The following is a 13,261-nucleotide window of genomic DNA, read 5'->3' as shown; positions in this document are numbered from 1 at the left end:
TTACAAAATTCACTATATGTCGTCACATCATAAATGGGTTCGAGATCGACCACAAGTAGTGCATTACATAATTTATCAGTATTGTGCAGCCTGTGATCCCCGCCTGTCTGGATACTGATACCTAGGTAGTTTTCATGTGTCCAGACACAGACGATAAGGTGGTATTATTTATTTAACTTAAGAGATATATATTTTTAAATGTTGTCACATTAACGGCTACATCTTCCTTTCTTCTGACATATAGATTTTTAAGATTAATTAAAATATATGGAAACTAATTATACAATTTATTGGCTGGTGTGCAGGGCTTCACACTCTGAGCTAGCCATCAAGTAACTATCAAAACGCATATATCTTCGTTTTCACTTCAGTTATATTTATGACAAAGGATTTTAAATGTAGCCTATATTTCTACCTTTCTGATGACATAAATACTTTCGTTAATTACAATATCTAGATCAAACTAACATTGATTTTCAAAAGGTTGTATATTTTCCATCAATGGAGAGCATCAGCCAAGAAGCCTTCTTTAAAATATGAATATCTTTCCTCACCCAATAAGATCTAATCTCTGAATAAAACGCAAAAAACGACTTGATTGTAACCTATCCACCGCTGCCCATTTGAAGGGGGAGAGGAGGTTATGTGTAGGATAAACATATCAATTGTGACACTAGCCCTCCATATATGTCAGTTGCTTAAATTATAAACTGTACTTGTGGTCGGTCTCGAGCCCATTGTTGATGTGACAATGTGCATTGACTTTTGTAACTAGCTTATCAAGATTATAACTTGCTTGGCTATATGAATTGTGGGGCTCAGTCCCTGAGCCCATTATGTGCCTCTGTAACACTCCACTATCGCCCATAGGATGGGTATGGGGTGCATAATAAATGAACTAAACTAAGCTCTGCCTTTTTGATAACATATACAATTATAAGCTTTATTTGTGAATCTCAATTAATTAAACAATATATCACAGAGCCTGTAGGGTTTGGTGAGATGAGCGAAGAGACATGGGAGATTTTACATAAGTACAGTACATGGTAGTTTAGGTAACGAACGCATGTCAACGAATAACGAGTATATATTTATTTATTTTTTTTAATATAACAAAACTATTGTCCTATGAAGTCGATTTAACTTCCAAACATATATTTTTAATAAATGTTAAATGTTTTCTAGCTAGTTATGTTAGATTTTATTAAAAATATGTATTCTACTTGTCAACATTATAATTTAAATTTGTGATAATTTGTGCAGAGAAGTGTGACAACTGGACATGCCAACAAACACTTTCCAAACAACGATATATCTTGGATAAGTCGCTCCACAACATTGACGCTTGGACCGTCGACTTCCTTTGATGCTACTTATTTACTTATTTCATAATGAAATTATATTAGTTTGGAGTAAATATATGTTTTCTCATGTTCTGCATTCAACACCCACATTATAGTGAGTATATATACCATATTACTTCATTACCTAAATAATGCTAGGAGGGTTTGAGTAGCTTTGGGTCTTTAGTGGACAGAATCTCCAATAGATGGGGCGAGAGTCGCCCCATCTCTCTCGCCCGAGCAAGAGTCGAAACTTAATTTAAAATTGATATATCTTTGTTCTCGAACATGATATATTTCATTAGTTGCAATCATAATAATGTTCATATCTCGGTCTTTCTGGAGGCATATAAGATTTTAGGCTTCATTAGCGTATCTTTGTTAATTATACAATATATCGGCAAGTGCGTAGGCGTCTGCACTCCATGCCCGACAAGCTACTGAGCGCTACTATTAAAAACATATGTATCTTCACTTAAGCTATAAATATGTCTATTGTAATGTATTTAAAATGAAGCTCTTATTTCTATCTTGCTTAAATCATATAAAACACTTGTGTTTATTAACGAATTTAAGTGAAATAAACATTGATCTGAAAGAGAGTTGCTCTGTCGTTCAGTCTGTACGGGGTGGGAGCTCCGTAATTTTTAAAATACATGTATCTTCATTAGAACTTTAAATATGTCTATGGTAAAGTGTTTAAAGTGAAGCTTATATGTCTGCCTTTCTTGAGACATATAAAACATATATGTTTATTAACGAATTCACGTGAAATAAACATTGTTCTGAGAGAAAGCAAATCATCAAATGCAATTCAGCTACAGATAGACAACATTAGCATCAGTAATAAAAATGATGGCAAGTTTCTTGGCCTATTCCTAGACAAGAGTCTCAACTACAGCACCCACATTCAACACATAACTAAGAAAGTCTCTAAGATAGTTGGTATACTCTCCAAAATCAGATATTATGTTCCTAACTCTGCTCTCCTCTCACTATATTATGCACTAATCTACCCCTATCTTAATTATGGTATCTGTGCATGGGGGTCTACCACTGCAAACCACCTTAAGCCCATCATCACACAGCAAAAATCTGCTATCAGAATAATAATTAACTCTGCTTTCAGACAACACTCAGCTCCCTTGTTTAAATCCCTAAACTTGCTAAATATTAACTCCCTCCACACATTCTCTTGTGTCAACTACACTTACAAAACCCTGTTCTTAAATGTAGACCATGCTCTGAAACTCTCCCTGGACAGATGTAATAGGACCCATTATCACCACACCAGAAATAAATATCTCTTTGGGTGGTTGGAGCCCCATACCCATCCTGTGGGTTGTAGTGGACGCCATACTCATCCTGTGGGTGGTATTGGACCCCATACCCTTTCTGTGGATGGATGTGGTCCCCATACTCATCCTGTGGGTGGATGTGACCCTCATACCCATCCTGTGGGTGGTATTGGACCCCTTACCCACCTAACAGGTGGTAGTGGACAATATACCCATCCTAGCTATAGTTGGTATAGCAGACACAATAATATCCTGTTTGCAATAGTTTACCCCATAGACATTCCAACGTAACATCGTTTTCTGTTAGCGTTCCTACAAAACATCCTTTAAAGATTTGTAAAGCACAAACTATGGTATATAATATTGATTGGTGAAGCACTGTTATTCTATGTAATAATTTTTAGTGCTTATTATAATTTACTAAGAACAACTAATATTTCTCAAAACAAAACTACGAGCCTTCAATAGGAAGTAGCTGATCTGTAATATTCTAAGAGCATGGACAATAGTAGGTAAATTTCACAACCCATGTGGGATCTGAAAACTACAATTTTCCTTATAATTGAACCAATCACGACTATTCTGCTATCTACGTTGACGGACGGGTACTGTGAAACGTAAATTGGTACGTGAGGAAGAGTTTGGGTTTTGGAAAAAAAGTAACTGGGAATATATCACATATTTACTAAGTCATATTAAACATATTGACTTTAAGCATTAAGTCATATATGTGCTGTCTTGTGTGAGAACGGGTTGCTTCGTGAGAACAAGGAGATAGTTGTCAGGAGAGGTGACAAGTCGCCAATATACGTCATTCTTAAAAAAGACGAATATCTGGCGAAAATGAACCTCATACTCTCTGACCAAACTAAATTCCAAAGGGTAACGAAGGACACTACAGCCGAATTGAAAGCAAAGGTCAACAAACTGATGGAAACTGTGAACGCCAAGAAATCAGGACTCCACCTGCTAAAATTATTGGGGAATATAAACCTGGATATGCGTATGGAAATGTCAAGACACACAAGCCTGGAAACCCACTTCGGCCAATCATTAGCCAGATACCCACACCCACGTACAGACTGGCGAAGCGACTCAACGGCCTGCTGACTCCTTATGTCCCTTGCGCCTTCAGCCTGAAGTCTCAAAAGGAATTTGTTGACTTACTGCGGGGCACACGGGCCACAGGGATAAGAGCCTCGTTGGACGTAGAATCACTGTTCACCAACGTACCTGTTGACGAGACAATCGGGATGATAGCCGACAGAGTGTATCGTGATCCAGCTTGTACTCCTCTTGACATAACAGAAAATATTCTAAGGAAACTACTCCAAGCTTGTACTAAAGAGGCACCCTTCTTCAGCCCGGATGGGCACATGTATAAGCAAGTAGATGGGGTCGCCATGGGTTCTCCCCTAGGTGTCCTGTTTGCAAACTTCTACATGGGTACCATCGAGCAAAAAGTCTTAGTCGACATGAACTTGAAACCGGCCATATACTGCAGGTATGTTGACGACATTTTTACACAGGTACCTGATGTCAGACATCTGCAGGAGCTGAAGGAGGCATTTGAGCAGAGTTCCGTGCTGCGTTTCACTTACGAGATGGAAAAGGATGGGAAGATGCCCTTTCTAGATGTAACAGTCATGGAAAAGAGCGGAGGTTTCCACACTGCAGTCTACACTAAGGAAACGAACATAGGAATGTGCCTAAATGCCAACAGCGACTGCCCAGACAGGTACAAGAGGAGTGTTGTTAACGCATATGTCGACCGTACTCTCAGCCACAGCTCAGAATGGAAGCAAGTCGACGAAGAACTCTGTAGGGTAAGGCAGGTCCTAGTCAACAACGGCTTCTCCAATATTTTCGTCGAAGACATCATAAGAAGGAAAGTGAAACGCCATGCAACCTCTGAAGAGACAACCAACACAACACCTATACCCCCTATTAGACTATTTTACAGGAACTTCTTTTCAACAGCTCATAAAACGGAGGAAAGGGTCCTGAAAGATATTGTTAATAGAAACGTTATCCCTACAGACAAAAATCAGAGGATACAACTGACGATTTACTATAAAACCAGAAAAACGGCCAGCCTACTCATGAGAAACTCTCCAGACACAAAGCAGAACGCTTTAAAAGAGACCAACGTCGTCTATGCCTTCAAATGCCCTCTTGGGGACTGTAAGCTCCAAAAAAACCTGTATATAGGCAAGACAACAACATCTCTTACTAGGCGTTTAACGATTCATAAGCAACAGGGCTCCATTAAGGAACATATAATCTCTTCCCACAACCAAACCATCGCCAGAGAAATCCTAGTAAACAACACAGAAATCATCGATAGATACAGCGATAGCAGGCGGCTTGACGTCTGCGAGGCTCTACACATCAAGAAGTCAATCACAGCAATCAACAGCCAATTAATGCACAACTATATTCTACCCACCTCAAGACCCCGCTCCAATATAGAAGCATCAAGAAATATGGACCAATAGGCTTTCTACAAATCACTTCCATTCAATACCCATTGTTTCGTGTTCTGTCTTGTGTTTAGGAATTTAATACCCTATTAATACCACCTCACTCAAATGTAGATATAAACAAATCGAAGATGTGTAAGTTCTATTCAGTTGTGTATGTGTAAGCTAAAGTCTTTGAAAATGTAATAAGTTTTACGAAACGCGCTCAAGTGTCGTGTCAGACTAGAAATAAAAATGAATTTTGGAGAATTGATTTTTGAATTACCACCAACAGTGAAAAGAAACGTACGAAAGATCGAGAAAATTCGTGTTAGAATTATTAATCTTACTTTTTCGGTTATATTTAATAATATATATATATATATATATATATATATATATATATATATATATATATATATATATGTATATATATATATATATATATATATATATATATATATATATATATATATATATATATATATATATATATATATATATATATATATATATATATATATATATATATATATATATATGTCGTACCTAATAGCCAGAACGCACTTCTCAGCCTACTATTCAAGGCCCGATTTGCCTAATAAGCCAAGTTTTCATGAATTAATGTTTTTTCGTCTACCTAACCTACCTAACCTAACCTAACCTAGCTTTTTTTGGCTACCTAACCTAACCTAACCGATAAATATAGGTTAGGTTAGGTTAGGTAGGGTTGGTTAGGTTCGGTCATATATCTACGTTAATTTCAACTCCAATAAAAAAAAATTGACCTCATACATAGAGAAAAGGGTTGCTTTATCATTTCATAAAAAAAAAAATATAGTAAATATATTAATTCTGGAAAACTTGGCTTATTAGGCAAATCGGGCCTTGAATAGTAGGCTGAGAAGTGAGTTCTGGCTACTAGGTACGACATATATATATATATATATATATATATATATATATATATATATATATATATATATATATATATATATATATGTCGTACCTAGTAGCCAGAACTCACTTCTCAGCCTACTATTCAAGGCCCGATTTGCCTAATAAGCCAAGTTTTCCTGAATTAATATATTTATTATAATTTTTTTCTTATGAAATGATAAAGCTACCCTTTTCACTATGTATGAGGTCAATTTTTTTTTATTGGAGTTAAAATTAACGTAGATATATGACCGAACCTAACCAACCCTACCTAACCTAACCTAACCTATATATATAGGTAAGGTTAGGTTAGGTAGCCAAAAAAAGCTAGGTTAGGTTAGGTTAGGTAGGTTGGGTAGACGAAAAAACATTAATTCATGAAAACTTGGCTTATTAGGCAAATCGGGCCTTGCATAGTAGGCTGAGAAGTGAGTTCTGGCTACTAGGTACGACATATATATATATATATATATATATATATATATATATATATATATATATATATATATATATATGTCGTACCTAGTAGCCAGAATGCACTTCTCGATCTACTATGCAAGGGCCGATTTGCCTAATAAGCCAAGTTTTCCTGAATTAATATATTTTCTCTAATTTTTTCCTTATGAAATGATAAAGCTACCCATTTCATTATGTATGAGGTCAATTTTTTTTATTGGAGTTAAAATTAATGTAGATATATGACCGAACCTAACCAACCCTACCTATATATATATAGGTAGGGTTGGTTAGGTTCTATATATATATATATATATATATATATATATATATATATATATATATATATATATATATATATATATATATATTTATATATATATATATATATATATATATATATATATGTATATATATATATATATATATATATATATATATATATATATATATATATATATATATATATATATGTCTCATTGAATATGACTGCATATTCTGTATTTACTATCTTCTGATTTAGGGCTTCTATCCCTCCAACTAATTTCTTAGCATCAGGGCTTAGCTGAAATAGGAGTTCTCCAATACTCATTTTCGTAATTTCAAGGTGAAGAAAAGAAGTGAATTACTATAGAAACTATAGAATGTATTACACTTATTTATACAATGTGCACAACGTTTCGAACCTCCATGGTTCATTCTCATGTGAAAAGAATTTTCAGGACTAGTTGATTTTTTACCCGCACTGGGTCCAGTGATAAGACCATAAAGGTGAAAACATGGGGGGATACATAAGGGATAAATGGGGGGTGAAACATAAGAACATAAGAATAGAGGTAACTGCAGAAGGCCTATTGACTCATACGAGGCAGCTCCTATCTACATACAAAGATTAATCAAGTGTAATTGGCCTGTTATGTTGAACAGTGTCTTCTGTGTTGGCATCGTTATGTTCTGGTCTTGTCCTTACTCTCATGGTGGGTAGAGTAAATAGTTCTGTGATTTGCGTGTTCATGGTAGGTTGTTCTATTTTTATGTGAATTGCTTCGAGAATTTGTAATCTTCTTGCATCTTGGGTTTTGTCTATTATACAGGTATTTTTGTTCAACATTTCTCTTGTTAGGGTGATGTCATGGGCTTCTTTCATGTGATTCCTGGGGGCACCGGATTGAAGATGGCATGTCAAACGCCTCGTCAGCTTGGTCGACGTCATATCTATGTGCTTAGATTGAAGGTTATATCCTTCGTGGGAGCAAGTGTACATGTATACAACGCTTGACTGCTGTAGAGGGTTCTCCGTCGGCTTCAGGCTGTTTTTGATAAGGAGTTCGGAAGTCTTCTTGGTTTTGTAGAATATTATCAGGTTTATGTTTTGGTTAGGATTAATGCTTTTTACTCCTTTACTTATTATTTCTTTCATTATTCTTTCCTCTTTTATATGTTCACTGTGCATGGTTGATTTGTAATATAATTTTATTGGAGGTGTTATGGTTTCTGTTCTAGGTTCAGGATTATACCAGCGGTCCAAGTGTCTTCTTATAGCAGCGTTTATTTCCGCGTTTCTATATCCGTTGTTCACCAATACCTGAGTTACTCTTTCAAACTCTCTACTCACGTTGCTCCATTCAGAGTAGTGGGTAAGCGCTCGACGAATATAAGCATTGAGAACACTGGCTTTATATCTTTGGGGGCACTCACTTCTACCGTTCAGGCATAATCCTATATTGGTGGGCTTAGTATATACGTTGGTGCTTAAAGAGGTTCCTGTTTTTGTTATTAGTACATCCAAGAATGGCAGACTGACTCTCTCTAGATGGCTTTTTAGATCAATTAGTTCATCTGAGTCTTTTACTATTACGAATATGTCATCTACATAACGGCAATATACAGTTGGTTTTTGTCTGCTACTGAAGACTCTGTCTTCGTTGGTTCCCATATAAAAATTAGCAAATAAAACTCCTAAGGGGGAGCCCATTGCTATTCCGTCTATTTGTAAATACATGTCTCCTTGTGGACTGATGAAAGGGACTTCCTTTGTACATGCTTCGAGAAGACTCTTCAAGTGTGGCTCAGGTATGTCTAATTTGGGGGTGCTCTCGCCCCATACCAATTAATAGTGTGATCACACAAACTTGTATGTCGATACAAAGCATTAGACGTTTGGGCAGTTCTTATACTATAAGCATGTTGGGACATACGTAATTGTAATGATTTTCCTGTTTGTCCAAGGTACACAGACTCACAATCCTTACGTAATTATAAGGAAAATCCTTACAATTACGTATGTCCCAACATGCTTATAGTATAAGAACTGCCCAAACGTCTAGTGCTTTGTATCTACATACAAGTTTGTGTGATCACACTATTAATTGGGATGGGGCGAAAAGCATTGCCAATTGCAATGGCTTTGTGGAACGGAATTTAATTGAGTCTGCCCTAATTAGTCAATGTCCACATCTTCTCAATGTTAGTACTGGTATGCACAAACTTGACCCAGTTTTAAGTTACACTATTACACAACAGTTTAAGAAAAAACTCTGAAAGGGAGGTTACCTTGAGGTTACCTACCTTGAGGTGCTTCCGGGGCTTAGCGTCCCCGCGGCCCGGTCGTCGACCAGGCCTCCTGGTTGCCGGACTGATCAACCAGGCTGTTGGACGCGGCTGCTCGCAGCCTGACGTATGAGTCACAGCCTGGTTGATCAGGTATCCTTTGGAGGTGCTTATCCAGTTCTCTCTTGAACACTGTGAGGGGTCGGCCAGTTATGCCCCTTATGTGTAGTGGAAGCGTGTTGAACAGTCTCGGACCTCTGATGTTGATAGAGTTCTCTCTCAGAGCACCAGTTGCACCTCTGTTTTTCAACGGGGGTATTCTGCACATCCTGCCATGTCTTCTCGTCTCATGTGATGTTATTTTTGTGTGCAGGTTTGGGACCAGCCCCTCTAATATTTTCCACGTGTAAATTATTATGTACCTCTCCCGCCTGCGCTCAAGGGAGTACAGTTTTAGGCTCTTTAGTCGGTCCCAATAGTTTAGATGTTTTACTGAGTGGATTCTAGCAGTAAAGGATCAGCTCACAATGTTACAAAGGAGGCTTACAATGTCTCATTACAATTTTATATTCATTTATTGTGTGTTCATGAGGCTTTTCTTTAATCTTTTATCGTTATTCTCTGACCGCTTAATCCTCTTTGACCATTCCTCTTTCTGGTAATCCTTTCCCTAGAGATTGAAATTGAAATTGAAATTGAAATAAGTTTATTGAGGTAAAATACACACAAAGGGATGAGGTAGCTCAAGCTATTCTCACCCCATTCAGTACGTGTTAATATATACATAGACACACATCACAAATAAACATATTACCAAACATTCTGAGAGGTAAATGGGTTGGTCAGGTTCCAGGTGCTGGCCTGTATCCTCTCTCTCCTTCTCTAGTCAGTCTGGTGTTGACAACGGCTTTAACAGGCCGAAACGTTCATCTCTCTCTTCCCCATTTCTTTGTGGTTTTTCCGCATACAAATGATTAGTGTTTAGTGATCGTCAATTGCATATATATATATATATATATATATATATATATATATATATATATATATATATATATATACATATATATATATATATATATATATATATATATATATATATATATATATATATATATAAATAAATAAATAAATATATAAATAAATAAATATATATATATATATATATATATATATAAATAAATAAATAAATATATAAATAAATATATATATATATATATATATATATATATATATATATATATATATATATATATATATATATATATATATATATATATATATATAAACTGACTTGCTTTAAATCACAAGTTTTGAAGTGTAGAACTTTAGACACACACACCTATCAGGAGACTCGAACCTGGAAAAGACTCAAAATCATTATAAAAGACCCCCAATTTACAGAGTGGACCAAAGGAGTTCCATGAACTGTGATATTTACTCCTCAGCGGTCATTTGCATAGTTAACTTTACTAATTATTTCTTGTGTTATATTCCTGAATTTCTTTTTCATATACAGACCTTGAGAACTTGTGAGGGAAGAGTGTGAGGTGGGAGGTGAGGACGAGGCCCTGGTGTGGCGTCCAGGAGGCCACCTTCAGCGTCTGGGCTCCCCAGGGAGTGTATGGCAGCTGTAGGTACACTCCACACCTGTATGGAACCAATTGTTCAGCAAGAATTCTTCAACACATTTGTTATTTATTTTCTCCCATTGCTGGTAATCTGTAACAAAAGTTCCACGTCCTCATCATAATGAATGAGCATAGCGTCATTTCCACATAGTGTTACTTAACGTAAAGTACCTTATATGGAACACAGCAAGTAACTTTACTTGGCTTTACTTACAAGGCAAGTAACAGTACCTGAAGCCGTGTAGTGATTCTTCAGTAATTAGCAGCATGGAGTTGGTGATGAAGAGCAGCCTGTGGAGGAGCTGCAGCTGGTGAAGACGCAGGCGGGTGACGACCAGGAGCCTCGTCGACCCCACCAGGAGGTGGTCGTGGAGGGACGACTGAGCGAAGGCGTTGAGGAAGGCGAGGTCGTCACTCACCACCACCACCGTCACGCACCACGACTCCTGCCGCACCTGTTGACCTCACCATATGATAGACGTTATGTGTCAGCTAATAAACATGATGTGAGTATGAGTGACCAACCTACATCATCAATAGCGTAGAATGACAAATCATCATCATCAGTAATGTGAGAGTGACCTACTCACTTTGTGAGAGATTTTTACCCACTATATCTATATTATTATCTAAGAAATGTATTTATATATCATATTCAGAAATTATTTCTATATCATATCTAAATCATAACAAAATCATATCAAAATCATATCAGAATCACTACAGATTCATTATACATCTGGATCCTATATGACAATGCCACCTATGATCATATACGACCATAGGGCCCTTGGTTGCCTACGTGACTTTGTGCATGATTTCTCAAGGATCCAGAAACTTCTAGAAGGATTTCTTAATTAAAAAACTATTAGAACAATTGAATTGATTTCCGGTAGGGATTAAATCAAATCCTTAATAAGAATCAATAGAGCTAGCAAGTACTACTTATAATCTTTAAATCCTATATCTAATTATATTATAATCACATCTTATCTCAATCATATGTCTAGACAGTAAAAATTATCAATCAATATTCATTGAGGGCTACCTTCTTAAAAAATAGGGAGGAGCCAACTCGGGAGTAAGTGACCTATGGGGCGCCCGAGGGCAGAACGCGTGTGTTCACAAAACAGTGAAAATGTGTGACGGTGCTTTGCGAACAATTATTTAGCTTAGGACACCTTATCCAATTATCTTTATCACAAGTGATTACTTTCTAGAACTGGGGGAGTACCTGGACAATATATCTACAAGGAAAAAATCCTAGAACATTTCTATATAAGAGTGTAGAGTGGAGCACACAAAGTTGCAACGTCTCCACCTCCACCATCATCACCCATCCTAACCTATTGCAACCGCAACTAAGGATATAATCAATTAACAATGCTACTAGAACATTATACAGCAAAGCTGTGACATAAAATCTCGTGCCTAAACTCGACAAGAGAGTTATCAGGTCTGGGACACTTGTCAGACAGGCACCTGGCATTCAGAGAAGTATATTGAATGTTATTTAGTGTATTAATTGGTCAATTGTATGCTTGTATAATTTTAATATATCCAATAAGTCTGTCTGTTGGTTACAGGGCGAGGCAACGCCTCATATTTTAGTGTGTATTCATTAATCTTACAGCAACTGAATCTTTTCCAGGACTCTAGACACTCGTGAGGTTCACTGCTTCATAAGTGTCCTTTTTCTGGGAAGAGTTTCAGTCGGCACTGACTGAATCTCTTTATATAAATTGAATATATCTACATATATATACTTGAACATATAAATTAAGTTAACAATTGCTTACTTAGTTATCATATAATTTAATCCAATTGAATATAATCTCTTGTACTTAGCTAATAGTACTTAGACCACATTTAAGCTCATTTAACATACTTCCACAATTTAAATTGTTGTGTTTATAGTAAATGAATATTGGCTGTTAATAGTTATGGTGCTAGGCTGGACTATGTACATGTTTAAATCCCTGATTTAAACAGAACCAGTGTTCAGTCATAGAACTGAATTTATTAAAATCTTATCCTTGTATTAAAAATACAAGCTGATGTGAGATACTTGTCTGCAGGTGGACTGTGAATCTTCAATCACTCTTTCCATTCACATTCACCCCCACCTGCCCATTTACAGCCCACAGTCTGTCATTAGGAAAGTAGGAGCTAGGATTTACGACCCTAGCTGGAGATTTTAGGTGAATTAATTTTGCATACAGTAATTTTTTAATTTTTATTACAGTACAAGTCCCTAGTAGTTCTCCTCTCATATCTATCCCAGCAGTTTTCCCCACACACTTCATCATTAATTTGAGAGTGACCTTCCCATATCATCGTTGATTTCAGAGCAATCTTCCCACGTCATCATTAATTTGAGAGTGACCATCCCACGTCATCATTAATTTGAGAGTGACCTTCCCATATCATCGTTGATTTCAGAGCAATCTTCCCACGTCATCATTAATTTGAGAGTGACCATCCCACGTCATCATTAATTTGATAGTGACCTTCCCATGTCAGCAGTATTGTTACCTTACTTTGAGGTTACCTTGAGGTGCTTCCGGGGCTTAGCATCCCTGGTC

At 36.6% G+C, this 13,261-nt stretch overlaps 1 protein-coding gene and 1 long non-coding RNA gene across 2 annotated transcripts in view; both read right to left on the bottom strand.

Annotated features, from left to right (window-relative positions):
• LOC123766631 (uncharacterized) overlaps positions 1-10,692 on the bottom strand; it is a 36,886-nt gene extending 26,194 nt beyond the window's left edge. The window contains exon 1 of the long non-coding RNA XR_011223483.1: positions 10,567-10,692. This is a non-coding gene — a long non-coding RNA (uncharacterized lncRNA). The remainder of the gene's footprint in view (positions 1-10,566) is intronic.
• A 47-nt stretch (positions 10,693-10,739) lies between these two features.
• The window catches only part of LOC138354238 (uncharacterized), a 78,394-nt gene continuing 75,872 nt past the window's right edge, over positions 10,740-13,261 (bottom strand). The window contains exons 4-5 of the mRNA XM_069308124.1: positions 10,908-11,131; positions 10,740-10,767 (exon numbers count right to left, since the gene is read on the bottom strand). Coding sequence (XP_069164225.1) covers positions 10,740-10,767; positions 10,908-11,131 — 252 coding nt within the window. The remainder of the gene's footprint in view (positions 10,768-10,907; positions 11,132-13,261) is intronic.

The sequence above is a fragment of the Procambarus clarkii genome, chromosome 62 (assembly GCF_040958095.1).
Source record: "Procambarus clarkii isolate CNS0578487 chromosome 62, FALCON_Pclarkii_2.0, whole genome shotgun sequence".
Lineage (NCBI taxonomy): Eukaryota > Metazoa > Arthropoda > Malacostraca > Decapoda > Cambaridae > Procambarus > Procambarus clarkii.
This window is presented reverse-complemented; position numbering and strand designations above follow the sequence as displayed.